This window comes from Opisthocomus hoazin, chromosome 1 (assembly GCF_030867145.1).
Source record: "Opisthocomus hoazin isolate bOpiHoa1 chromosome 1, bOpiHoa1.hap1, whole genome shotgun sequence".
Lineage (NCBI taxonomy): Eukaryota > Metazoa > Chordata > Aves > Opisthocomiformes > Opisthocomidae > Opisthocomus > Opisthocomus hoazin.
In genome coordinates, this window is record NC_134414.1 from 2,654,014 (window position 1) to 2,676,500 (window position 22,487).

Sequence of the window (22,487 nt, forward strand, 5' to 3'; positions counted from 1 at the left end):
GCCCCTCCACGCCCCCAAAGCGCCGGATCCGCGCGGAAGCAGCGGCTTTATTGGAAAGTGCGCCCGCGCGGGGCGGGGCCAGCCCGCCGCCCCGCCCCCGCCCCGTCCCCGCCCTCAGCGGCGCTTGTAGAGGCAGGGCCGCAGGCGCAGGCCGGGCGCGGGGCGGCGGTGGGGGGGCCCGGTCTTGGCGAACTCCAGCAGGAAGAAGAAGGCGCTGGAGAGGTCCTGGGGCAGCGCGGCTCAGCGCCCGCACCCCCGGGACCCCGACCCCACCGCCGCCCCCCGGCACCGCGTCCCCGTGTGCCCCCTACCCCGTCCTAGACCCAGCCTCACCTCCCCTGTGTGCCCCGAGACCCCACACCCCAGCCCGGACCCCAGCCCCACATCCCCCATGTGCTCCAAGACCCCAGCAACACATCCCCTGTGTGCCCCGAGACCCCACACCCCATCCCAGACCCTGGCCCCACCACCCCTGTGTGCCCCGAGACCCCACACCCCAGCCTGGACCCCAGCCCCACCTCCCCCGTGTGCCCCGAGTCCCCAGCCCCACCTCCCCTGTGTGCCCCGAGACCCCACACCCCAGCCCGGACCCCAGCCCTACCTCCCCTGTGTGCCCCGCATCCCCAGCAACACGTCCCCTGTGTGCCCCGAGTCCCCCATACCGCAGCCCCATGTCCCCTATGTGCCCCAAGTCCCCACCTCCACGTCCCCTGCGTGCCCTGAGACCCCATCACCCCATGCCAGACCCAGCCCCACCTCCCCGTGTGCCTGAGACCACACGCCCCATCCTAGACTCCAACCCCATGTCCCCTGTGTGCTCCAAGACCCCAGCTCCACGTCCCCTGTGTGCCCTGAGTCCCCCATACCCCAGCCGCACGTACCCCGTGTGCCCCAAGTCCCCAGCCCCACGTCCCAGACCCCAACCCCACATCCCCTGTGTGCCCCGAGTCCCCATATCCCATCCTGAACCCCAGCCTCATGTCCCCTGTGTGCCCCGAGTCCCCCACACCATGACACCCAGCATGCCCCAGGTCCTCCTGACCCCCACTCCACAATCCCTGAAGGCCCCAGGTCTCTTAGACCCCATTCCAGACCCCCACACCACAGGCCCCTCAAACCTCCCCCTGGAGCCCAGCACCACAACCCCTGCGGCACCCAGGTCCCCCTAATCCCCCCATGCCACCACCCCTCCCAGTCCCGCTCCCCGCCGCCACTGGGCCGAGCTGTCCCTGCGGAGCGGGAAGGGCAGTCTCGGGCTGCCAGCGACCACGGGATCCTCCTCAGGGCTCCCCAGTCCCCAGCACACCCCGCGCCCGGCACAGGGCACCCTGGAGGACACACCTTGGAGACGCTCCTGAAGCCCAGTTGAGCCATGGCGTTCAGGAAGGCTCGGATGTCCTCGAAGCGGCTGGCCACCTCGGCCACCAGCAGCGTCCCCCTGCAGAACACCCCGCCGTGAGCGACGGCAGCGCAGGCCACTCGCAGGGCACAGCCCGGCGCCCCTGCTCCCCACCGCCTGCCCGATGCCTCGCCCCGACGCTGCCTGCCCTCCGGCACCAGCATCCTGGCCTACCCCTGCTTCAGCACGCGGTTGGCCTCCTCCAGGATCTCCTGCAGGTTGGTACCCATCAGCGCCAGGCAGAACACCGCGATGTCCACCGACTCAGCCGGCAAAGGCACCTGCAGACACGGACCGGGACGCCCGCCCCAGAGGGAGGAGGAGGAGGATGGCGACAGGGCCCGGCAGCCCGGCCGTGCTTTGGTGCTCCCCGGGCTCCGGTTCTCCGAACAGACCCGTGCTCCCTCTCACGCACTGGACCCTCACCCTTCCCCAGGCCCCCTGACCACTCTCTCCTGTCCCCCACAGCCGCCACCTGACCCGTGCCCCTGCAACCTGCCAGGCAGCATCAAGCCCCCCCACCCCCGACACTCCAGGGGTGCGGTGTGCACATCGCCAACGCGCCGCTGTCCCCCTGGCAGAGCTGCCGCCCCTCACCACGTCCCCCCCTGCAGAGCTGCCAGCCCCCCTGTCCCCCGCCCTCCACCCTGGCAGAACTGCTGTCCCCTCGCTCAGAGCTGCCACCCCTCATCCCATCCCCCCTATCCCCCCATCCTCCTCCCCGGCAGAACTGCTGTCCCCCCCGCAGAGCTGCCGCCCCTCACCCCGTCCCCCCAACAGAGCAGCCAGCCCCCCTGTCCCCCCTGCAGAGCTGCCATCCCCCCTGTCCCCCGTCCTCCTCCCCAGCAGAGCCGCTGTCCCCTCGCTCAGAGCTGCCGCCCCTCACCCCGTCCCCCCAGCAGAGCTGCCAGCCCCCCCCGCCCCCCCTCCCCGGCAGAGCCGCTGTCTCCGCTCCGCCCCACCTCGGCCATGTCGCAGACGGTGACCCGCGGGCTGAGCGGCGCCAGGTCGAAGCAGTGCACCTTGTTCCTCACGCTCCTCGCCAGCTCGCAGTCCCCGCACCCGAAATCCGCCACCACCAGCGAGGCCGGCCTGCGGGCGGGGGCTCAGCGGGGCTCGGCGGGCCGCCCCCCCCGGCCCCTCCCTTGGTCCCCCGCTCACCGGCGCCGCAGGTACCGGACGATGCGGCGCACCGGGTGCTCGGGCCAGCGGCCCACCTGCCGCGCGAAGCCGCGGTGGTAGACCCGGAGGGCGTCGGGGTCGGCGCGGAAGAGCCGGGCCGCGTCGCGGCTGCTGCACGTGTAGAGCTGCTCGTTGAGGTACCGGAACCGGGCGCCCAGCAGCCGCTCCTCCATGCGCGCGCGCAGGGCCGCCGACCGCCCCCCGCCCGGTGCCGCCGCTTCCCCGGCCGCAGCCCCCTGCCGCTCCCCCGGGCCCGGCCGGGCGGGGCGGGCGGAGGCACCTCCGCCCGGGCGCTGCCCCTCCGCCCGCCGCCGCTCCCGGGGCCGCTTCCGCGCCGGCCCGCCGGGCTCTGCCGCGCAGTCCCCCGCCGCCCGCCGCCGCCGCCGCTTCCCCGCCGCTGCGGGGGCCTGCGGAGGGCGGGGGGCCGGTCACCTCTCCCGCGCCGGGGGACCGGCCCGGCCCGCCGCGGCCCCGTGCCCGCGCTCCCCTTACCGGCGGGCCCGGGCCCTCGGGGGCGCCGCGGGGCCCCGGCCGAGCCCGGGGAGGGCCCTGCGCCCCGTCGTTCCACTCCTCCTCCGCGAACATGGCCCGGCGGCCGCGGGGCCGAACGGGAACGGCGCCGGGGTCTGCGACCGGGGCCGGCCCCGCCGCCGGCACCCACGTGGGCCCCCCCGGGCTCTCCGCGGGACGGCCCAGAGCAACCCCGGCAGCGCCCGCGGAAACACCGCCCCCACGCGGCGGGGAGGTCGAGCAGCCGGGCTGCGCTGGGCGGTGCCGAGGGCGCCCCGCCCCTGCCCGCCTCGTCCCGCCCCCGTCCGGTTCCCCCCTCCCCCTGCCCGGCTCCCTCCCCCCCGTGCGGCTCCCCCCGCCCCCTGCCCGGCTCCCCCCGCCCTGCCCGGCTCCCCCCGGCCGGTGCTCCCCGCCCCCAGCCCGGGCCGTGTGCCCCCCTTCCCCGCTCCTGGCGTCGCCGGCGCTGCCCGGAGCCCGGAGCCCGGAGCCCCAGGCCGGTGCGGCGTGGCGGGCGGCCGGCAGGAGGCGCTGGCGGGCGGCGGCCCGGGGCGGAGCCCACGCACTGCCCCGCGCCCGCCGAGCCGCCGCCCTGCGCCGCCGCTGGAGCCGGTAAGGGCGGCCGGGCCGGGCCGGGCCGGGGCGGGCCGCGCTGGGCAGGGCCGGGGCGGCGCCGGGGGCAGGTGGAGGTCGGGCCGGGCCCGGGAGGAAGCGGGGCCGGGGCCGCGGGTTGGCGCGGACAGGGCCAGGGCCGGTCCCGGGCAGGAAACAAAAGCGGGGTCCGGGGCGCGGGGCGGGGCGGCGCGGCGCGGGCAGAGGGAGGTTGGCGGCAGCCGGGCCGGGTGGGCAGCGGCGGGGACCGCTGGAGACGGGCAGGGACCCGCGGGGCTGCCCCGGGGCTCCGGTGCCGCCGGGAGGGGCCGGGCCGGGCCGGGCTGGGGACCGCGGCTGGGCCGAGCCCTGGGGTCCGCGGGGCGGGGGAGGCTGGAAGGGGCTGGGGGCTGCGGGGAGGAGCGGAGCCCTCGCAGCTGGGCTTGGGGAAGTGTCTGGCGTCGGGGGCGAGGGGGCACAGGGCGGCCTTGGTCTCCCCGCCGTGGGTCTCCCCGCCGTGGGGCCATGGCCTGGGTGGTGGGGAAGGGTCCGCGGGAGCTCAGCGGGGCAGACATCGCCCTTGGCAGTGGGGGAGGAGAGGGCCCCTCGTTTCAGGCAGGGCGAGGGGCCGGGGGAGGCCCGTCCGGCGCGGTGACAGGAGCGCGGCAGCCCGGGCCGAGCAGGGGACGCGGCTGGCGGAGGAGAGGCGGCGGTGACAGCGGGGTGCGAGTCCCCGAGGGCTGCGGGGGTGGGGTGTGGCTGGGGTGCCCCTGCCTTGGTCCCGGCCCAGGCGGGTGGGTGAGCAATGCGGTCGGGGGGCAGCGCCGTCAGCCCAGGACCCGGGGCTGGCCGGACCCTCAGGACGCCAGGCTGGGGCGCGGCGGTGGCCCCTGGCACCCTGTGGGCGCAGCTGCCCCGTGCTCCGCAGCCCGCGAACCGGGAGTGGGGCCGGCGCTGCTCCGGAGGTGCCGGAGCCCACCCTGGTGCCCGTGAGGCACCTCGGGGGTCCCCGGGGCTGGTCTGCTGCGTCCCCCACCCCCGCGACGCTGGCGCAGCGGCCGTCCCTGGGGGCTGGCTGCCGGCGCAGGGTGCGTGCGGGGGTCTGTCCTGCGGTGCGGCGCGGGTGGGGGCCCGCTGCCCCTCACGGGTGCGTGTCGGGAGCATCGTGCTGGGTCTGTCCCTGCGCCGTGGCTCTCTCCGAGGGCAGCCCCGCGTCCCTGCGTGGTGCCACGGACCCCCAGGCGCGTCCCCGCGTGGCGGGGGAGCTCAGGGCGGCGCAGCCCTGTCGTCAGCGAGGCCGCTGCTGCCGAGGGCTTGGAAACGGAACGGGACGCGCGCCCTTCGCCGGGTTTGGGGCTGCGGTGTCTGCGGGTCGGAGTGGGGAGAGGGGGAGCTCCTGGACCTCTGAGGTCCCAGTCTCGGGCGCGTGATGCTGTGCCAAGCTCGGCCGAGCGTGGGTGGGCGCTGGGGGTGGGGGGCTCTGTGGAGCTGTGGGGTGCAGCTGGCCCTCCTCCGGCTCCGCTCCCCACATCCTCCCGGGCGATGTCCCGGGCGAGGCGGGTGCCGGGTCTGGCTGGGCCTTTAGATAAGACCACGGGCGCCGGGTCTGCTTCCTGCGCGCTGCGGCGGGCGCCCGTGGCGCTGGAGCCGGCTGTGAGGTTCCCCTTCTGCTGCACACCCGGCTCCGTGCCCCCCGTCCGCAGCCCCCAGGGCTCCTGCAGGGTCGCCGAGGCGGGGGACGCGGGGCCCTGTCCCCGCTGCCCGGGGACAGCTGCAGCTGGGGGGCTGCCAGGAGCAGGGGTCTGCGGGCAGCCAGGGCCGGGTCGCGGGGTGGTGGGTGGGAGTGGGGGGCCGAGACCCCTGACCGCGGTGGGGCCCGAGTCCTGACACAGCCCCTCCGCAGCAAGAGCCGCCATGGACGACATCTTCACGCAGTGCCGGGAGGGCAACGCGGTGGCCGTGCGCCTGTGGCTGGACAACACCGAGAACGACCTCAACCAGGGGTGAGCGGGGGGTGGCGGGGTCGGGGGGCTGCCCCCGGGTCAGGGGGGGGCTGCCCCCGGGTCGGGGGGGCTGGGTCGGGGGGCTACCCCCAGACTGGGGGGGGGCTGACCCCGGGTCGGGGGGGGGGCTGGGTCGGGGGAGTGCCCCCAGATTGGGGAGGGCTGATTCCGGATCGGAGGGGGGCTGGGTCAGGGGCTGTCCCTGGATCGGGGGGTCGGGGCTGGATCAGGGGGCTGCCCCCGGATTGATCAGGGGGGTTGGGTCGGGGGAATGCCCCCGGATCGGGCGTCGGGGCCGGGGAGGGGCTGTCCCCGGATCGGGGGTGCTGGTTTGGGCGGCTGCCCCCAGATTGATCGGGGGGGCTGGATCGGGGGGCTCCCCCGGATTGGGGGGGCTGACACCGGATCGATTGGGGGGGGTGGGTCGGGGCTGGGGAGGGGCTGTCCCCGGACCGTGGGGGCCGCGGGCGCTGGGCCGGGGCCGGGCACGTTTCCGCTCCCCGTCGGGGGATGCGGGGGGGGGGGGGATTCGGCTCCTCCCCGCCGGGAGGAAATTACCGCATCGCTGAGGCACGACGGCCGCGCGTCCTCCGGCTGCGGGACGGCCCGGGCTGGGGGGGCTCCCCCCCTTCCCCGGCGTGGCTGCGGGGGTCCCCCCTTCCCCGGGATGCTGCGGGGGTCCCCCCTCCCCGGGCTGGCTGGCGTGTCCGGGGGGCCGCTGCCCTGGCCCCTCTGCCGGGAGCACTGCGGCCGATGGTGGCCGCAGGGCCGAGGTCCGACAGAGGGCTGGGGGCTGTGCAGGGCTGACCTGCGCCCTGCCCCGGGTCTGCCCAGCTCCGGGCTCCTGCGGGACCCCGAGGCCCGGGGTGCTGCCCGCCCGCCGTTGCGGAGCTGCGCTCGGGCCGGGCGCAGGGCGAGGGCAGAGGTCTGCCGCCCCTCTGCCCACGCGCCGTGCTCCCGGCCGGGCCATGGCAGCGTCCTGGTGGCACTCGCTGTCATGCGGCCCTTCCCGGGCGTCCCGGTCGCACAGAGCTGTCCCGGCCCTGCTGGCTGGGGGCCGTCTGGCGCGTGCTGGGGCATTGCGGCCCCCGGTGCCATCCCCGCCTGCGGGACCGGTGCGGGGGCCGGGTGGCAGATGGGGAGACGGAGGGGGGCTGCCATGCAGTGGCCCCCGCCTGCCGGGCCTCGATCTCCTTTTAAGGCCTGGCCGATGTCCTCCTCCCTTACTTGGCCGGGCACTGCGAGGGGGACGGGCGAGGGGATCCGGCTCCTCTCTGTGGTTCAGCCCTGGAGAAAATGGGATTTGGCCAAGGCCTCCGGGGCCCTGGCGGGGATGGGAGAGAGTGGGAGAGCCACGCAGCCTGTCCCCTTCCCCCCGGGGCCCGTGTGCGGGCGCGCAGGCGATGCCCGCCTGGCTGCGGTGCTGCGGCCGGGCCCTTCTCTCACTGCCCAGGCCGGGGAGGATGCAGGGGCAGCCTGAGCTACTCAGCAGAGCTGTCCCTGCCGTCTCCACAGGGATGACCATGGCTTCAGCCCCTTGCACTGGGCCTGCCGCGAGGGCCGCTCCAACGTGGTTGACATGCTCATCATGCGGGGGGCACGCATCAACGTCATGAACCGCGGTGACGATACCCCACTGCACCTGGCTGCCAGCCACGGCCACCGCGACATCGTGCAGAAGGTATCTGCCTCCTGCAGCCAGCCCCCTGCCCCTTCCCCACCGCCTCCGGGCACCCAGCTCGTGCCAAACCGAGCGGGACTCTGCAGCCCTCTGCCCTGTCCACCCAGGACTCGGTCCCCAGTCACCTGCCAGCTTCCTTGCCGTGAACTTGCCACATCCCCACCTTGCTCCCTCTGAGCGCCTCCGCCCTCCCCACAGAATCACAGAATGGTCGGGGTTGGAAAGGACCTCTGTGGGTCACCCAGTCCAACCCCCTGCCAAAGCAGGGTCACCTACAGCAGGCTGCACAGGACCACGTCCAGGCGGGGCTGGAATGTCTCCAGAGAAGGAGACTCCAAAACCTCCCTGGGCAGCCTGGGCCAGGGCTCCGTCACCCTCAGAGTGAAGAAGTTCTTCCTCGGGTTCAGCTGGAGCTTCCTCTGCTTCAGTTTGTGCCCATTGCCCCTTGTCCTGTCACTGGGCACCACTGAAAAGAGTCTGGCCCCGTCCTCCTGACCCCCACCCTACAGATATTTGTAGGCATTTCTAAGGTCCCCCCTCAGTCTTCTCTTCTCCAGGCTGAACAAGCCCAGCTCCCTCAGCCTCTCCTCGTAGCAGAGATGCTCCAGTCCCCTCCTTATTCTCACAGCCCTCCGCTGGACTCTCTCCAACTGCTCCTCATCTTTCTTGAACTGGGGAGCCCAGCACTGGACACAGCACTGCAGATGGGGCCTCACCAGGGCAGTGCAGAGGGGGAGGAGAACCTCCCTCGACTTGCTGCCCACACTCCTCCTAATGCATCCCACAACAGACCTGTGTCCCGCCTCACCCCCTCCCCGCAGCAGAGCTGGCCAGCAGCGAGGCAGCAGATGTGCTGCTGTCGGTGCTCCTGCCCTCTCCTAGGGCATGGCGCTGGGTGGAAGGGGACCTGCTCTGGATTTACTGGGATTGTCCTCCTGCCCCCAGCTGATCCAGTTCAAAGCAGACATCAACGCCGTGAACGAGCATGGGAACACGCCTCTGCACTATGCCTGCTTCTGGGGACATGACCAGGTGGCGGAGGTGAGCTAAAGCACTTGGACACAGGTGGGAGCCCAAGGCCAGGGAGGTGGCTGGGGGGGCACCAGGAGGGAGAGGAGGCTGAAAAGAGCACAGCAACCTGTGCAGATGCTTGCATTCTCCTCCCTCAGGACCTGGTGGGCAATGGGGCCTTGGTCAGCATTGCTAACAAATATGGTGAGACGCCCATTGACAAAGCCAAGACACCACTGCGAGAGGTCTTGAAAGGTAGGAGGTTCTCATCCCAGCCCCACCGCCTGCCCCTGGCTCCTGCTGCAGCCCCAGCGCTCGGCGTCAGCCAGCTCTCTGCTTGTGCTGCCAAACTGCTTGTCCCTCCAGAGCGTGCCGAGAAGCTGGGCCAGAGCCTCACCAAGATCCCCTACAAGGACACCTTCTGGAAGGGCACGACGCGCACACGTCCCAGTAAGGACAGAGCCTTTGCTAAGGGGATGCTGTTGCAGGGGGAGCACAGCTCTCCACGGTGGGGCAGGCCTCTGGGGAAGGGGCGGCAGGCTGCACTGCACATGGCTCCTTCTGGAGGTGGAAACCCCCTCACTGAAGGTGGCTCCTCACGGGAGTGAGGTGTCCCACCGGTACCGCCTCCCTCCGCAGTCCCCGGCGGACGTCGGGACGAAGGTCCATGCTCCCACAGGCTGCGTCTGCTCCTTGTCTTGCAGGAAACGGGACTCTCAACAAACTTGCTGGAATAGACTTCAAACAGCTGAGCTTGAGCCAAAAACTCAATGAGAACCAGTCAGGAGAGGTACGCAGGCCAGTTGCCCCCCGGGACAGGGTGGCTGCGCCCACGCAGACCGCTGCTCTCTCCAGCCCCTGGCTGGCTGCGGAGTGCAGAACTGGGGCACAACGGCTTGGTGGGCTTCCCCGTCCAGGCATGGGGCTAGCCCACGCAGAGGGACGGCCCCTGCCCAGGGCTGAAGGGCCGGGGTTTTCTCTTGCGCCTTGTTGTAGTCACTCCATGTTGCTGTTGGTCCGGCGGGCTCCGTGAGCCCCACCACCCCACGCGAGGGGCTGAGAGGGGCTCGGGGACCGTGTGTCCCCTCACAGTGCTCATCTCCACCTGTCTCCCTGCAGTTGTGGAAAGGGCGCTGGCAAGGCAACGACATTGTCATCAAAATGCTGAAAATCCGGGACTGGACAACTCGGAAGAGCCGAGACTTCAACGAGGAATACCCAAAGCTGCGGTAAGCGCAACATCCTTCCCCAAGGCAGCTGTGGCTCTCGAGGGCAGGCGTCCTCTCCAGAGGGGGATGAGACCTGCAGGAGCCCGCCGGGTCTGCAGGGCCGGGTGGTTCGTGCTCCAGAGGACGGGAGGAGGCCCCAGGAGGACGGCACACCGGCAGCGGTGCAGAGGGCGGGGGGTGGTGAGGGCTGTGGGCAGCACCCACTGTTCTCAGGCCTGTCACTTCTCTTGCAGGATCTTTTCTCACCCCAACGTGCTACCGGTGCTGGGCGCCTGCCAGTCCCCGCCGGCCCCCCACCCCATCGTCATCAGCCACTGGATGCCCTATGGCTCCCTCTACAACGTCTTACACGAGGGGACAAGTGAGTGCTGGTGGGGGTGACAGAGGCAGAGGCTAGTCTCCCCCTCCTCGAGAAGCTGCTTCTCTGTGGGCAGGGGGTGGCAGGGTGGGCCCGGGGTAAGCTCGGTCTCCAGTCCACGCCCCTTCCCCACAGCCCGTGCGCAACACGTGTCTGCCACCAGCACCTCTGTCCCACGCACACCCCCACACGTAGCCCTCACGCTGCCCCCCTCCCTGCAGACTTTGTGGTGGACCAGATGCAGGCAGTGAAATTCGCCTTTGACATCGCCCGGGGCATGGCCTTCCTGCACACGCTGGAGCCCCTCATTCCACGCCACCACCTCAACAGCCGCAGCGTCATGGTGAGCGTCAGCGTCACGCGGCCCAGCCCTTCCTCCCACACACGGGGCAGGGCAGGCTCCCCTCCGACTTCCCTCTCTCCCCAGATCGACGAGGACATGACAGCGCGGATCAGCATGGCTGACGTGAAGTTCTCCTTCCAGTGCCCGGGGAGGATGTACGCACCAGCCTGGGTGGCACCAGAAGGTAAGCGCCCAGTGGCCCGGCCCCTCCTGTGCCTTGGCCCCTTCCTCGCCCTCAGCCCCTCTCAGACCCTTGTGCCGGGTTCCCTGCAGCCTTGCAGAAGAAGCCAGAGGAAATCAACAGGCGCTCGGCTGACATGTGGAGCTTCGCCGTGCTGCTGTGGGAGCTGGTGACCCGGGAGGTGCCGTTCGCAGACCTGTCCAACATGGAGATAGGCATGAAGGTGAGGCAAGGGCTGGGTGCCACGCACCGGCCCAGGCCCAGCCAGCCAGGGCCGGGCAGGGAGGGGAGGCCGAGCCCGCCGAGGGAGCCCACCAGCCCTCTGCCCCGATGCACGGGCTGTGCAGGGCCGGGTCCAGATTTGTGACCGGGCGCTGCTCTCCTGCGCTCCCAGGTGGCTCTGGAGGGGCTACGTCCAACCATCCCGCCCGGCATCTCCCCACACATCTGCAAGCTGATGAAGATCTGCATGAACGAGGACCCAGCCAAGCGCCCCAAGTTTGACATGATCGTGCCCATCCTGGAGAAGATGCAGGAGAAGTAGGGGGGGGGGGGGTGCCTCCTGGCCAGCTGGCGCTGCCACGCTTCCCTCCCCGCCACCCCCAAGTGCCTTCTGTAACCCTCGAGCCGAAGGGGAGCAGGGGAGGCCCCCTCGCCCTGAGCCAGCCACGGACACACGGTACAGACGCCGCTGCCTGCTCTGGAGCTGCTCCGCAAGCTCCAGGCACGGTGGCACCACGTCGCTGGCAGCATTGCCATCCTCCCCGGCAGCTCCGGGCAGAGACTGAACAGGAGGCCTGGCCCATGACTGAGCACGGCTGGGCTCCGCTGCCGGGGAGGCTGGGACGGGGCTGCGGAGCCACCCTGTCCTCCTCGGCCCCAGGCCTGGAGCAGCTCGCCCAGGCCCCAGCCTCGCGACAGGCGCTGCCCAGGCCTGGTGCTCCTCCCTGCTACGGACTGTGGGGCGAAGCCGCCCGTTGCGCCCAGCACCACCCCAGCTTCGCGCTTCACTCTTTATTGTTTCCGACCAGGCCGTACGGAAAAGCCGCCAGCATCTGAAATAAACATTTGTTACAAAAACTGGCTGCTGGTGGAGGGGGGTGTACGTGCACAGGGCCTTGCCCCCGGAACGGGGACAGGCTGATGCGGGGGCTGCCCAACGGGCCACAGTCCTGGGCTGTGGATCTGCGCCCGTGGCACCCCTCCAGCCGCGACTGGCGCAGGGCAGCGGGCCGGCCTACAGCACCCTCCTCTCCCGAGAGAAGGGCCCAGGCTGCCCGCAGGGCTGTCCGCAGACCCCGGGCGCTCCTCCCAAGCGGTAACAGGTATGCCTGAGAGGAAGAAATGGAGGGTTGGGCAGTCCTGCTCCCACGATACACGCTTCCCTTCAGCTTCCTGGGGCAGGGCTGAGCCCTCCAGTGATGGCAGGAGACGCAGCTCCAACCCACCAGCTCTGAGCCCTACAACCGCCCCTCCCGCGGCACAGGACCAGCTTCCGCCGGCGTAGCAAGACCAGAGGCTCGAGCAGGGCTGCCTGTGGGCCGTCTCCCTCGCAGGCAGGGCGGCAGTGCATGGGCAGGAGACAAGATGCCTTTCCACAGAAAAAAATACCCAGCTGTTTAATGGCACAGAAGCGACCCTAAAAAAGTTCCCAGCGGCAATCCCTCAGTCTCATGTGAAGTAATGTGGCTTTTTCACATTGATGCCGTATTCTGCAAGTGCTGGTGTCAGGTCTTCCATGGTCAGCGTGTACTTCTTATCCTGCAAGGACAAGGCGGAGCGTCAGTCACAGCGAGGACAATCCAAGCTGCCAGGCAAGCCTCAAAAGCCCTTGCGGGTTTACGATTTTTCCCCTATAAGCTGTAGTGACCCACACGTGCACAGTTCCCAGAAGCAGCTGCGGAGCAGCGTTTGGGGAATCAGCCAGCTCTTACGTACTGCTCGTTTTGTTTGCTCTGTGCCTCAGCTGCTCAACAGACAGACAGACAGACAGACACTGAGCATTACACAACGCTACAAAGATGAATTGCGTTGCCCTCGTGAGGCCCCTGAACCACAAACAGATGATGACTTGGAGAATTCCCAGAACCTATGGCTACACTCTTGCTCCCCATTTATGTTCTTCCCCAAGCGTCTGAGTTTTGGTTGCCATCAGAGGAGGACGCAGGACGAGATGGCCCTCGGTCTGATGAGGCGCAGCTACTCACGTGTTCCCGTGAAGCCACCAAAGCACATTCCACGAACTCCACTGCCCACCTCACTCTCCTGCCAGCGTCCCTTTCCCAGCAGCAGAACCAGAGCTTACCAGTGAGCGTGTTGACCCTTCAGGAGCACAGCAGGTTCAAGGCTTTCTACAACCCACACCCCTGCACTCAACAGCGCCAAGTTTAGCTTGCTACAGCCCCAGGAAAGGACGTTGCTCCTCATGCGAGCAGCCATTCTGCCCTTCTCTCACCTTGCTCTTATTGCGGGAGCTGCCTGAGGCTGTTCCCTTCATCTTGCAGTGCTGCAGCGCATCATTGGCAATGTCAGAAATAAACTTCTGTGCAGCCAAAGAGATCAAACGAATGCTACCCCGTGGAGAAAGAGAAGGGACAGTTTCAGACAGACAGCACAGAGCACCACCGGGATCGAGGAACTTCTCTTGGGGCCCCCAGCGACCAGACCCCACATGGAGTCCTAGAGGCCACACCCCACCACACCTGCTGCCACTTACATGCGCGGATCCGAGGCCTCGAATCCCGCTCTGTTGAGGTAATAGCCCGTGACCGCATCCGGGATCTGTGCAAGAGAAAAGCTGGAGGAACTCCGCTTCCCCGCGGCAGCCCGTCACCTGCGCGCGGCCCGCGTACCGTGGGTGTGTAATCCTCCAGCTGCATGAGGAAGTCCACCAGCGGCGTCGTGGAGACCACCGGCTTCACGTCCCCGTTGGCCGCGCTGGGTGGCACGTAGACCCCGTTGGACATGGCCCCCTCCGGGGGAGCGGCAGCCACTGCCGCGGAGACGGGCGCTGCGGGCACAGGACACTCACCGGGGAGCCGTCCCCGGGGCCACCGCGCTCCCCCGCAGGCCGGCGCCCCGCACCCCCCCGGCCTCGGGGGGCGGACGGGCTCACGGGCCGGCGCCCCGCGGGAATCCCCGGCGAGGGGGTCCCGTCCTCCGGAGCCCCCCCACTCGCGGCCCCGCGTTCCCGGGCCCCGCCCCCCCAGCCCCGAGCCGCGGCCTTCCCACCCCGCCCCCCCTCCCCGCTCACCGGGACCCCTCCCGCCAGCCGCGCCGCCCTCGGCTCCCCGCGCCGCGCCGCCCACTGCGCCTGGGGGCGCCCCGGGAACGCCGCTACCGCCGGCGGCCGGGCTGGGCTTGTTGTCGGCAGCAGGGGCGGGCGCGGGGGCGGGCGGCGCCGGGGCCGCCGGGGCCGCGGGCGCGGGGTCGGCCTCGGCGCTGCCGCTCATCGCCCGCCGCCGCGCGACACCGGCCACCGCCTCCGCCGCGCCTGCGCACGGCGCGCCGCCCCATTGGCCGCGCCGCCCCATTGGCCCCGCCGCCCGCCCCGCCCGCGCCCCAGCGCGCCCCCCAGCGGCACAGCGCGGCACAGACGGAGACGAGAGGTGCGGGGCCCACGGCTTTATTGGCGCCGGCGGCCGCGCGGCGGCCCCGCCCCCGTCGCGTCACGGCGCCAGCAGCGCGCGCAGGAGGCGCGGGAAGTTGGGGGTCCCCCAGCCGGTGACCGGGTCCCAGGCGGGGCCGGCGCAGAAGCCCTGTCCCTGCACGGTGCCATCCAGGCAAGAGAGGTGACAGCCCTGCGTGACCTGCGGGGACACGCCTCAGTATGGCCGCGCGGAGGGAGCGCGGGGACCCCGAAACGTGCGCCGGGCCCAGGGCCGCCCCCTCCCCCGGCAGCAGCGGCTCCACCTTGGAGACCCCCGCTCCCCCGGAGCACAGCTCCCGCGGGAAGGCCCTGGAGACACCCCACCCCCCCCCCCCGGGTCACACCTCCCGCGGGAAGGCCCTGGAGACCCCCGCCAGCCCCGGCCGGTGCTGGCTCGGCCCCGCCCTGCCCCAAGCACGGCCTCCGCGGGAGCAGGAGACCCGGGCTTCCCCACCAGCACCCACCCACGGCAGCCCCGGCCCCAGCCCCCAGCCCAGCTCACGTCATAGAGCGCAGCTCCGTGCCCCTGCTCCTGCAGCCGGTAGAGCGCGGGGTTGAGGAAGCCCAGGGGCGCAAGGCCCTGCTGCAGCCGCCGGTCGTTGATGAGGGCCACCATGCCCCCCACCACGGGCGTGGACGCCTGCAGAGACACGGGAGACCCAGCCCCCGCAGCTGACCGCGGGCCGCCACCGGGCTGCCCTGCTCACCCACCGCGGGACGGCACCGGGCTGCCCTGCTCACCCACCATGGGATGGCACCGGGCTGCCCTGCTCACCCACCACGGGACGGCACCGGGCTGCCCTGCTCGCCCACCGCAGGACGGCACCGGGCTGCCCTGCTCGCCCACCACGGCCTGGCACCGGGCCAGCCTGCTCACCGAGGTGCCCGACACCCAGGGCAGCGGGATGCGGTTCGTCACCACCCAGTAGTTGTCGGAGAGGGCAGCCAGGTCGGGGTAGGCACGGCCACTGCTGTTGTAGTAGGAACTGGGAGGCAGCTTCGGGGCCGAGCGCAAGAAACGCCGGACAGCAGCAGCCTGCGGATGGCACACGGCAAGGAGCAAGGTTCCTGGGAGCTGGACCTCCTCCTGCCCACCCCGCCCCTGCCTGCCCCTGCCCCGCTGCCCAGCCCGGGGCTGCTGGTGCTGACCACCACCGCCATCACGCCCCCAGGGACCACGCAGCCCCCCGGCCCCAGCCGCAGCCCCGCGGTCCGGCACAGCAGACGCCTCCTCACCTGATAATCGGGCATGGGGAAGACGTTGCTGAAGCCACCCCCACTAATATAGTCTGTCACCTCTGCGGTCACCAGGAAGGGGTTCTTGAAGGATGTTCCACCCACGGTGGTGACGTAGGGACTGGGGGGACAGGTGGGCACTGCGGGTGGGCACACGATGGCCTGGGGCCTCAGCAGCACCCCACACACCAGCCCCCTCCCGAGGAGCTGCCCAGGTGCCCCCAGCTTTGAGGTCTGCAAGCATCCCCAGGCACACTGGTGGGGCTGACCCTCAAGAGTCCCCCAAAGCGACTCAAAACCAGCTCGAGGCAGCAGCCGTCCATGGGACAGGGCTCGAAGTGCCAGCAGCAGCTTTCAGCTGGCCCTGGCTGCAGGCGAGCTGCGGCAGCCAGCTCTGCGCGGAGCCTCATGTCTCCACAGGACCCAGGTTCATCTTCCCACATCTACCTTGAGGCTGGAAAGCTGGGCCGGAAAGTATGGTTCCCACCAGGCACCCTTCTGCACCCAGCACCCTCGTCACCTGCCAAGAGATGGACAGGGTGAGCCAGCAGCATCCGAGCTGCCCCCCACCCACCAGATGCTCCCAGGAACAAGCCAGGGGCACAGCTCTTCTCCACTTCCCAGGCTGGGGATCCTGGCTACCCAGAGGCACAGCATCCCCATTCAGTGTCCAGCACGGAGGTTCCCCACCGTGCTGGGACCCTAGGATGCACCCGCACCCTGCCAGCAACAGCATGCACCTGAGGCAAAGAGGATGGTCAGGCCCCGGGCGGCTGCCTTCATGAACTCCATGTTGACACGCTCCATGTAGGCTAGTGACAGGCTGTCCTCGTCATCCCCGTAGCTGACGGAGTGCACCCACGGCAGCGATGACATGTTGCTGAGCAGCAGCAGCCAGGCCAGGAAGGGCTCCTGGCTCTCGTGCCTGCCTGCAGAGACACGGGAGGGGGGCAGGTTCAGCCTCAGCTAGGACACCAGGGTTGAGGGAAAGTGGGGGATAGCACGGAGGGGCACCATGCCTCAGCAGCACCACCAGCACCAGGAGCTGAAGGTGCTCCAGCTCCTGCCCTGCCTACAGAGAGCAGATCCACAGCACAGCTGGTTTGGAGCTCTCCCGTGAGCTCTTGCTGGCAGCATGGCTGATCTCGGGGACTGTCACAAGGGATGGCACCAGCCTCCAGCTCTGCCAGTGGGTCTGGTGAAAGGGTCACCCTGAACCCCAGGGCAGGGGGTCTACACTCCTTCATTCATCTGAGCATCGTCGCAGGGCTGTAGCCACCCTTGGCATCCAGGCAGACACGGAGCCCTTCTGAGACTCAGCCAAGCCTTGCCACCTCTACCCGTAACAGTGGGTCCCAGAGCAGGCTGATGCACATTCCACCTCCATCTGCCAAGGTCCTTCCTGCCCCTCATCCCCCTCCATGAGGTGGGGAGAGCAGAGCCCCAGCCACCCCTTCTCACTCGCAGCTGCTCACGTAACTGCCTGCCTCTGCACCCTTTCCACGTCACTAACTGCACGGAGGAGGTGGAAGTTAGTGCAGCGCTGTGCCTGCCTTCACCACCATGAAGACAGCGCTGGTAAGTCCTACAGCCACTCCGTCTCCTGTTCAGCCAGCTTCTGATCTGGGACAGATGACACTTTGCCCTACAGCACCGTGGCAATGTTTCTGCAGGCTGTTTTGCAACCTTGTCTTCTCAAACTACTTTACTCTCCTTTATCCACTCTACAGGTAGATTCATGGGCGAGAGATCAGCTTCAACCCCAAAGGAGGAGGAAAAGATAATAAGGCACAGTTGCTCTGCTCGCCCTCCATGGAAAGGCAGCAGAGTGGAGTGACAGCTTTACATTGTGCAGTTGAAGTGTGGAAGTTCCTGCTACGGGATACTCTGGATGCTGAAAGTTCACACAGGTTCAAAAGCAGTTACACAAATCAATGGAAGATGATTTCCCTAGGAGCTATTAGAAACCAGCATCAGCTCCAACATTAGAAGCCCACAAGGTATGTGCCCGTAGGAGCTGGGAAAGCATTCTGGGGAGGTACCACAGCCAGCGTGCTGTTCGTGCACGCCCCTCCAGGCGTTCCCCTTTGACAGCTACCAGGTAGACTCAGTGCAGCCATTTTCAGGCCGAGAGCAAGGGTTTCCCTAAACAGCAGGCAGATGTGTTGGTGCTACAGCAAGTGAGATGCATGGAAGTGGTCACAGGGCAACTCTGGAGGAGAATCAGTACCTGCGTTGCTGAAGACCCACGTAGAGATGTTGGCACCCGTGCTCATGATGTATTCCACGTCCAGACTGGCCTCCAGCCCAGCCTTGCCCTTTCCCTGGTGCCCAACCACTTGGTCAACCTGTGAGCGGTGGCCAAAGCTGCTCCCAAAGAGCTGCATAAACTCAGCCAGGTCGGCCTGGTGGAAATACTGTTCCAAGAACTGGGGAGACAAAGAGTGGACAAGTTTTTTTCCCAGTTTCTCTTGAAAGAACAAGGTAAGTTTTTTCTCCTGACTTAGAAAGTTGGCCCAGCATGGGTCTGTGAAACGCCAGCCCACCAGGTGCTCCCATCAGCCGCCAAGGAATCCCCCCATCTGTCCTGGGACCACCAGAGCAGCAAAGTGCTGGAGAAGGACCTCCACACTGGCATGTGGAATTCCCTATGGCCTCTGACCTGGACCGGCTTTACCAGTTACCTGGGCACAGGCCTGGCTGTTGTTTGGCAGCAGCCCGATGTCTCCTCCTGTCATGTTGTATCTCTTACGAATGATGGAAGGTGTCACGCCCAGGTGGAAAGCCGCTCTCCCTTCATACTGCTGCCTTGACTCCGTTTCCTTCTTGGCCCAGGCTCTGCTGACCACCTTTCTCTCCACAGGGAACCGGTGCAGGCCACCCACTGGTGCACAAGCAAGCAGGAAAGGAAGCAGCCGTTAGGGCCCAGAGCTCCAGGAGGACAGTAATACGGCCCTTTGGCTCCCCCTTCACATCCTCACTCAGGCCTCATGTCCAAGCGGGCTGGCCTGCAGCAGGGCTCAGAGGAGCCCATCCCCTGCAGCACCTGCCCCGAGCACTGCACAGGCGGTGGACAAGTACTCCTTCGGCTTCCCTGCCAGTCCTCACAGATATTCCCAGGCTGCACAGCTCGTCTCCCCACTGCCAGGCCACTGCCGCAGCTTGGCACCCCTCTGCTCTGCTTTTGGAATGGCCGTGGGAGCCCACACCAAAGGGACTCACGGGAGGGAGTTTATCCACCTCAGACGCAACTGCAAGTCCACAGAGACTGCACCCGAACTCTCCGCACATAGCATCCAGGCCCCAGCACCAGTAAGAAACACTTACTTTGGATGCTGCCTGTCCACATCACAGAATCAGAGGATGCTTTGGGTTGGACGGGACCTTTCAAGCCCATCTAGTCCAACCCCACTGCCATGAGCAGGGACATCTTCAACTGGATCAGGCTGCTCAGAGCCCCGTCCAACTCAGCCTTGAATGTTTCCAGGGATGCGGCATCTACATCCTACGCACAAAGCTTCTTGGGGGGCCTAGGGGTGGCTGGGACCATGGCTGGAGGGCCTGCCACACTGTCCTCCAGGACACCAAGATGGCCAGTCCCGGCTGCTAGGTGCTTAACCTCACACCAGGACCCCAGGCAGCGAGAGCGCTGGGCAGCCTCAGCTCCCGTGTCAGACGTACCAAAGTCCACGTGCTCAGCCAGCTCCTCGGGGACAGTGTAGGGGAGCGGGGAGCGCACAACACTGCGCTGGCCCTTCACGTAGCGGTGGAACTCAGCCCCTGGCAGGAGGTGCTCGGCTGTGCTGCAACACAGGGACAGCCACCGCGGGAGGATTCGTGCTGCTGGGACAGCTAACAGCGTGCCTGTCTAGCAGCATGCCCGCTCTCTGCCTTGCCTCCCGCACCTTTTCCACCTCACTTGCTGTTGGGACGAACCAGGGATGAGCTCCACTTCCCACCAGCACAGCTGACCTCGTCAAGCAAAGAGCACCTTCCATACCCGACCAATTCCCACCACCAAACCGAACCAGAGCTCTGATGCTGCCAGGTCCCCTGCAACTCCATCCCCAGTCTTCCAGCGGGGACTCTGCAGCCCCACAGAAGGCACGAGGAGGTGTGGGGCTGGCCCAAGCACCTAACGGATACGCATGCCTGGTTTCCAGCACTCCAGCTGACTGGCTGTGAGTGCCCCCAGCACCAGGACCAGGCACACAGGCAGCCAGGTCTTGGCTGTGGAGCCCTCAAGCCCAGGCAGAAACGCGGCTGAGCCCTCCATCACCCTGACTGCACTGCAGAGCCCTGGGGAAGCGGAGATTGCAGCAGGCTGGGGCTGCTTCTGTCTTTGTGGGAATGGCACGGCCACCACAGCGGGGCCCAGCCCGCCCCCGGCGCTCACCTCGCTGGCATGCGGCACTCCAGGAAATCGAGGGTGGTAACGCTCCTGCAGGTCTCAACACCATGGCCTTGCAGCCACTTCAGCACTGCCATGAGCGTGGCTGGGGACGGCTGGACGAGGTCCCGCACCTGCTCCAGGGACAGGAACTGGCCTGCGAGGCACGGAGAGGGTCAGCGCACGCTGCTTCCAGGGCCCGGCGGGGCCCGGCATGGCTCAGGCACGCAGCCGTTACCATATTGCGCCGACCGGGGGTCTGAGATGCGACTGACGAGCTGGGCAAGGCGCCCCACGCCTCGCTGCCGGAGGGCGAAGGTCAGCTGCACGTCGTGGCCGGGGCTCACGTGGCCGGCGTGGGTCCAGCTGGCGGGCACGCTGTGGGCAGGCTGTGAGGGGCAGGCGGGCCCCAGCGCCCTGTCCTGTCCCACCGATCCCGCACCTACCGGAACGGCTGGTCCTGCTCCAGGGCCAGGCCCGCGGCGCAGCTCCAGGCGGCCGCGCACAGGGCCAGCACGGCGGGGACCCCCCGACACCTGCAGCAGGCGGCCAGGGGAGAGCGGGCACCGGCGCAGCCCCGGGGCCACCTGCCACACCGGGGGAAACCCGGGGGCTCACGGGTCCCCGCCGGAGCCCCCGGTCTCCCCAAGCCCCCGTGGCCCCCGAGCCTCCGTCACTCAGGCTGAGGAGCCCCACCCGATCCCCCGTAACCCCTGGTCCCGTTAGTCCCGCCCGACCCCCGAGCCCCCATCACCCCGGCCCCGTTAGTCCCGCCCGACCCCCGAGCCCCCGGTCCCGTCAGTCCCCCCTGACTCCCCGAGCCCCCGTCACCCCCAGGCCGAGGAGCCCCACCCGACCCCCGGTGACCCCCGGTCCCGTTAGCTCCGCCCGACCCCCCGAGCCCCCATCACCCCGGCCCCGTTAGTCCCGCCCGACCCCCGAGCCCCCGGTCCCGTCAGTCCCCCCTGACTCCCCGAGCCCCCGTCACCCGCAGGCCGAGGAGCCCCACCCGACCCCCGGTGACCCCCGGTCCCGTTAGCTCCGCCCGACCCCCCGAGCCCCCATCACCCCGGCCCCGTTAGCCCCGCCCGAGCCCCCGTCACCCCCGGGCCTAGGAGCACCGCCCCGGCCCCCGGTCCCGTTACCCCCGCGCCATCCCGCCGCCTCCCGCCGCAGCACCGCGATCACGTGTGCGGGCGCGTGACTCCCCGTCACGTGAGGAGGGAGGGCCTCACGTGGCGGGCAGGGGCCTATCCCGCCGGTCGCGGTGCCGGCCGATCCTCCCGGCCGCTCGCTAGCGGGGCCGCGCCGCCAGGCCCGGGCCGAGCTCCGGTCGCGGGCCCGGCGGGGAGGGCCGCTTGCCGGAGGCCCGGGGGGGGCTGCCCGGGCACGGCACCGGCCGTCTCCCGGCGCGGTCCCGTCCGTGCTGCCCCGGCCCGGTCTTCCCCGTCCCTCTCGCCGCCGCCTCCCCGAGCGCCGCGGAGCCGTTACCGCGGCAGCCCGGGCACAGCAGCCCCGGCACAGCAGCCCCGGACGGCCCCGCCCGACGACAGGAGCTGGAGCCGCGGCTGCTGCGCTGGGCCGAGGGTCCGTGCGGGGGTCCGTGCGGGGGCGGCAGGGTCCCGTGCCGGAGCGGGCCGGGGAGGGGCGGGGGTCCTGCCCAGCACCCCCCAGGGATGGGCTGTTTGATGGGGGAAGGGGGCCCTGGCGAGGGAGGGATGCTCGGGAACGGCAGGGCCTGCAGAAAGGGCAGGGGTGGAGGTCCCTGCTCCGTGGGGCTGGAGCCTTGCTCCGGGGGTGGCTGCAGGGACTGCCGACGAGAAGGTCTGAGCTCCCCTTGGGGCCTGCTCCTCATGCCTGCCGCAGGGCTTGGGGCAGTGAGCTGTACGAGCAGGCCACAGCCCGAGGTGCGAGTGCCCACACGGTGCTCTGCGCACGGAGGCCGGGCAACCCTGGTGAGTCCAGCAAGAGCCAGGAGGCACAGAGCTGGTGGCAGAGCACGTCTGCACACCCTGTGAGTCCAGGGCCGACATTGCCTGGCCCTGTGGCGTTCACACCACAGCTGCCTGGGGCTGCATGCAGGGACGTGGGGAAGCTGTGGGCGCAGGAAACCTTGGACGGTCGGGAGCGTGGGGGGCAGCGGTGTGGGAGAGGCTCAGGGGACTATGACCACATGTTCTTGCTTGGTCATGGGAGTGGGCTGCGAGGTGGTGCTGGGCCATGCGACAGGAGCCGTGTCCATGCTGCGCCAAGTGCCGAGTGCAGCCTGCTGTCCAGCTGGCATGGTCACAGACAGCCGCTTGGCTCCCACAGCTGCTGAGCTGCAGGTCTCGGCTTCCTGTGCTTGTTCTCTCAGACACTCATTCCCACAGTAGGAGCTCTCCTAATTAGGATCATAAAAGTGGTATTATGATACTTGCAGATCTCGGGGCTGTGGAAGGTTCAAGCAGTTTTTGCAAAGGACCTGTGGAAATGGTTCCTCGGACACCACGGAGCTTGTGCCCCTGCCCACAAGCCCAAAGGCAGTGCTGGAGGGGGTGTTTCAGAGGTGGCTGGTGAGGCAGAGGGTGCTGTGACCCCATCTGCCCCACACCAGTTTGGCTCAGCTAGACTAGTCCTTGTCCCAGCCCTGGTCACATGTGCAGACATGATGCATAACGTGGCTCCAGCAGTTCCCAGTTGCTTTCCTGCTTCTGCAGAGTGGAGTCCAAGCCAAGTAGAGACAGA

At 69.0% G+C, this 22,487-nt stretch overlaps 4 protein-coding genes across 6 annotated transcripts; 1 reads left to right on the plus strand and 3 right to left on the minus strand.

Annotated features, from left to right (window-relative positions):
* Window positions 1–6: 6 nt before the first annotated feature.
* Window positions 7–3,166, minus strand: RRP8 (ribosomal RNA processing 8). Its single transcript, XM_075413901.1, has 6 exons — window positions 3,074–3,166; window positions 2,561–2,988; window positions 2,362–2,491; window positions 1,574–1,680; window positions 1,342–1,438; window positions 7–225 (listed from the first exon to the last, which is right to left on the minus strand). Exons 1-6 carry the CDS (start codon window positions 3,164–3,166, stop codon window positions 115–117), a joined length of 966 nt encoding a protein of 321 aa, XP_075270016.1. The 3' UTR covers window positions 7–114.
* A 466-nt stretch (window positions 3,167–3,632) lies between these two features.
* On the plus strand, window positions 3,633–11,565 carry ILK (integrin linked kinase). Of its 2 annotated transcripts, none has more exons than XM_075414556.1 (13): window positions 3,633–3,700; window positions 5,583–5,682; window positions 7,198–7,363; window positions 8,309–8,404; window positions 8,533–8,629; window positions 8,741–8,824; window positions 9,079–9,164; window positions 9,494–9,603; window positions 9,837–9,964; window positions 10,183–10,304; window positions 10,389–10,488; window positions 10,578–10,708; window positions 10,880–11,565. In XM_075414556.1, the coding sequence occupies exons 2-13, from the start codon at window positions 5,594–5,596 to the stop codon at window positions 11,027–11,029; spliced, it is 1,359 nt and encodes a 452-aa protein (XP_075270671.1). In that variant the 5' UTR covers window positions 3,633–3,700; window positions 5,583–5,593; the 3' UTR covers window positions 11,030–11,565. The 2 variants fall into 2 exon arrangements, with proteins under 2 accessions (XP_075270671.1, XP_075270681.1); XM_075414566.1 differs by lacking the exon at window positions 3,633–3,700 and adding an exon at window positions 4,307–4,402.
* Window positions 11,566–12,073: 508 nt separating this feature from the next.
* On the minus strand, window positions 12,074–13,937 carry TAF10 (TATA-box binding protein associated factor 10). The gene is made up of 5 exons (XM_075414592.1): window positions 13,739–13,937; window positions 13,338–13,495; window positions 13,202–13,266; window positions 12,941–13,055; window positions 12,074–12,246 (listed from the first exon to the last, which is right to left on the minus strand). Exons 1-5 carry the CDS (start codon window positions 13,935–13,937, stop codon window positions 12,157–12,159), a joined length of 627 nt encoding a protein of 208 aa, XP_075270707.1. The 3' UTR covers window positions 12,074–12,156.
* Window positions 13,938–14,094: 157 nt separating this feature from the next.
* Window positions 14,095–20,958, minus strand: TPP1 (tripeptidyl peptidase 1). Of its 2 annotated transcripts, none has more exons than XM_075414506.1 (13): window positions 20,906–20,958; window positions 20,207–20,296; window positions 19,999–20,138; window positions 19,767–19,917; window positions 19,052–19,173; window positions 18,055–18,254; window positions 17,601–17,799; window positions 16,111–16,299; window positions 15,818–15,890; window positions 15,371–15,491; window positions 15,012–15,170; window positions 14,637–14,774; window positions 14,095–14,294 (listed from the first exon to the last, which is right to left on the minus strand). In XM_075414506.1, the coding sequence occupies exons 1-13, from the start codon at window positions 20,914–20,916 to the stop codon at window positions 14,154–14,156; spliced, it is 1,734 nt and encodes a 577-aa protein (XP_075270621.1). In that variant the 5' UTR covers window positions 20,917–20,958; the 3' UTR covers window positions 14,095–14,153. The 2 variants fall into 2 exon arrangements, with proteins under 2 accessions (XP_075270621.1, XP_075270610.1); XM_075414495.1 differs by having other exon boundaries at window positions 20,207–20,347; window positions 20,906–20,931.
* Between the last annotated feature and the right edge of the window lie 1,529 nt (window positions 20,959–22,487).

Excerpts from the sequence above, each read along its gene's own strand:
- RRP8 (XM_075413901.1), bottom strand. The coding sequence starts at position 3,166 with ATGTTCGCGGAGGAGGAGTGGAACGACGGGGCGCAGGGCCCTCCCCGG. Across the intron at positions 2,492-2,560 it reads GTCCGGTACCTGCGGCGCCG|GCCGGCCTCGCTGGTGGTGG; the intron begins GTGAGCGGGGGA and ends CCCCGCCCGCAG. Across the intron at positions 226-1,341 it reads GCTTCAGGAGCGTCTCCAAG|GACCTCTCCAGCGCCTTCTT; the intron begins GTGTGTCCTCCA and ends GCGCTGCCCCAG.
- ILK (XM_075414556.1), top strand. The coding sequence starts at position 5,594 with ATGGACGACATCTTCACGCAGTGCCGGGAGGGCAACGCGGTGGCCGTG. Across the intron at positions 8,405-8,532 it reads GACATGACCAGGTGGCGGAG|GACCTGGTGGGCAATGGGGC; the intron begins GTGAGCTAAAGC and ends CTCCTCCCTCAG. Across the intron at positions 10,709-10,879 it reads ACATGGAGATAGGCATGAAG|GTGGCTCTGGAGGGGCTACG; the intron begins GTGAGGCAAGGG and ends CTGCGCTCCCAG.
- TAF10 (XM_075414592.1), bottom strand. The coding sequence starts at position 13,937 with ATGAGCGGCAGCGCCGAGGCCGACCCCGCGCCCGCGGCCCCGGCGGCC. Across the intron at positions 13,267-13,337 it reads TGGAGGATTACACACCCACG|ATCCCGGATGCGGTCACGGG; the intron begins GTACGCGGGCCG and ends TCTCTTGCACAG. Across the intron at positions 13,056-13,201 it reads GAGGCCTCGGATCCGCGCAT|CATTCGTTTGATCTCTTTGG; the intron begins GTAAGTGGCAGC and ends TCCACGGGGTAG.
- TPP1 (XM_075414495.1), bottom strand. Across the intron at positions 20,139-20,206 it reads GAGCAGGACCAGCCGTTCCG|CGTGCCCGCCAGCTGGACCC; the intron begins GTAGGTGCGGGA and ends GCCTGCCCACAG. Across the intron at positions 15,492-15,817 it reads CCCAGCTTTCCAGCCTCAAG|TCCCTACGTCACCACCGTGG; the intron begins GTAGATGTGGGA and ends CTGTCCCCCCAG.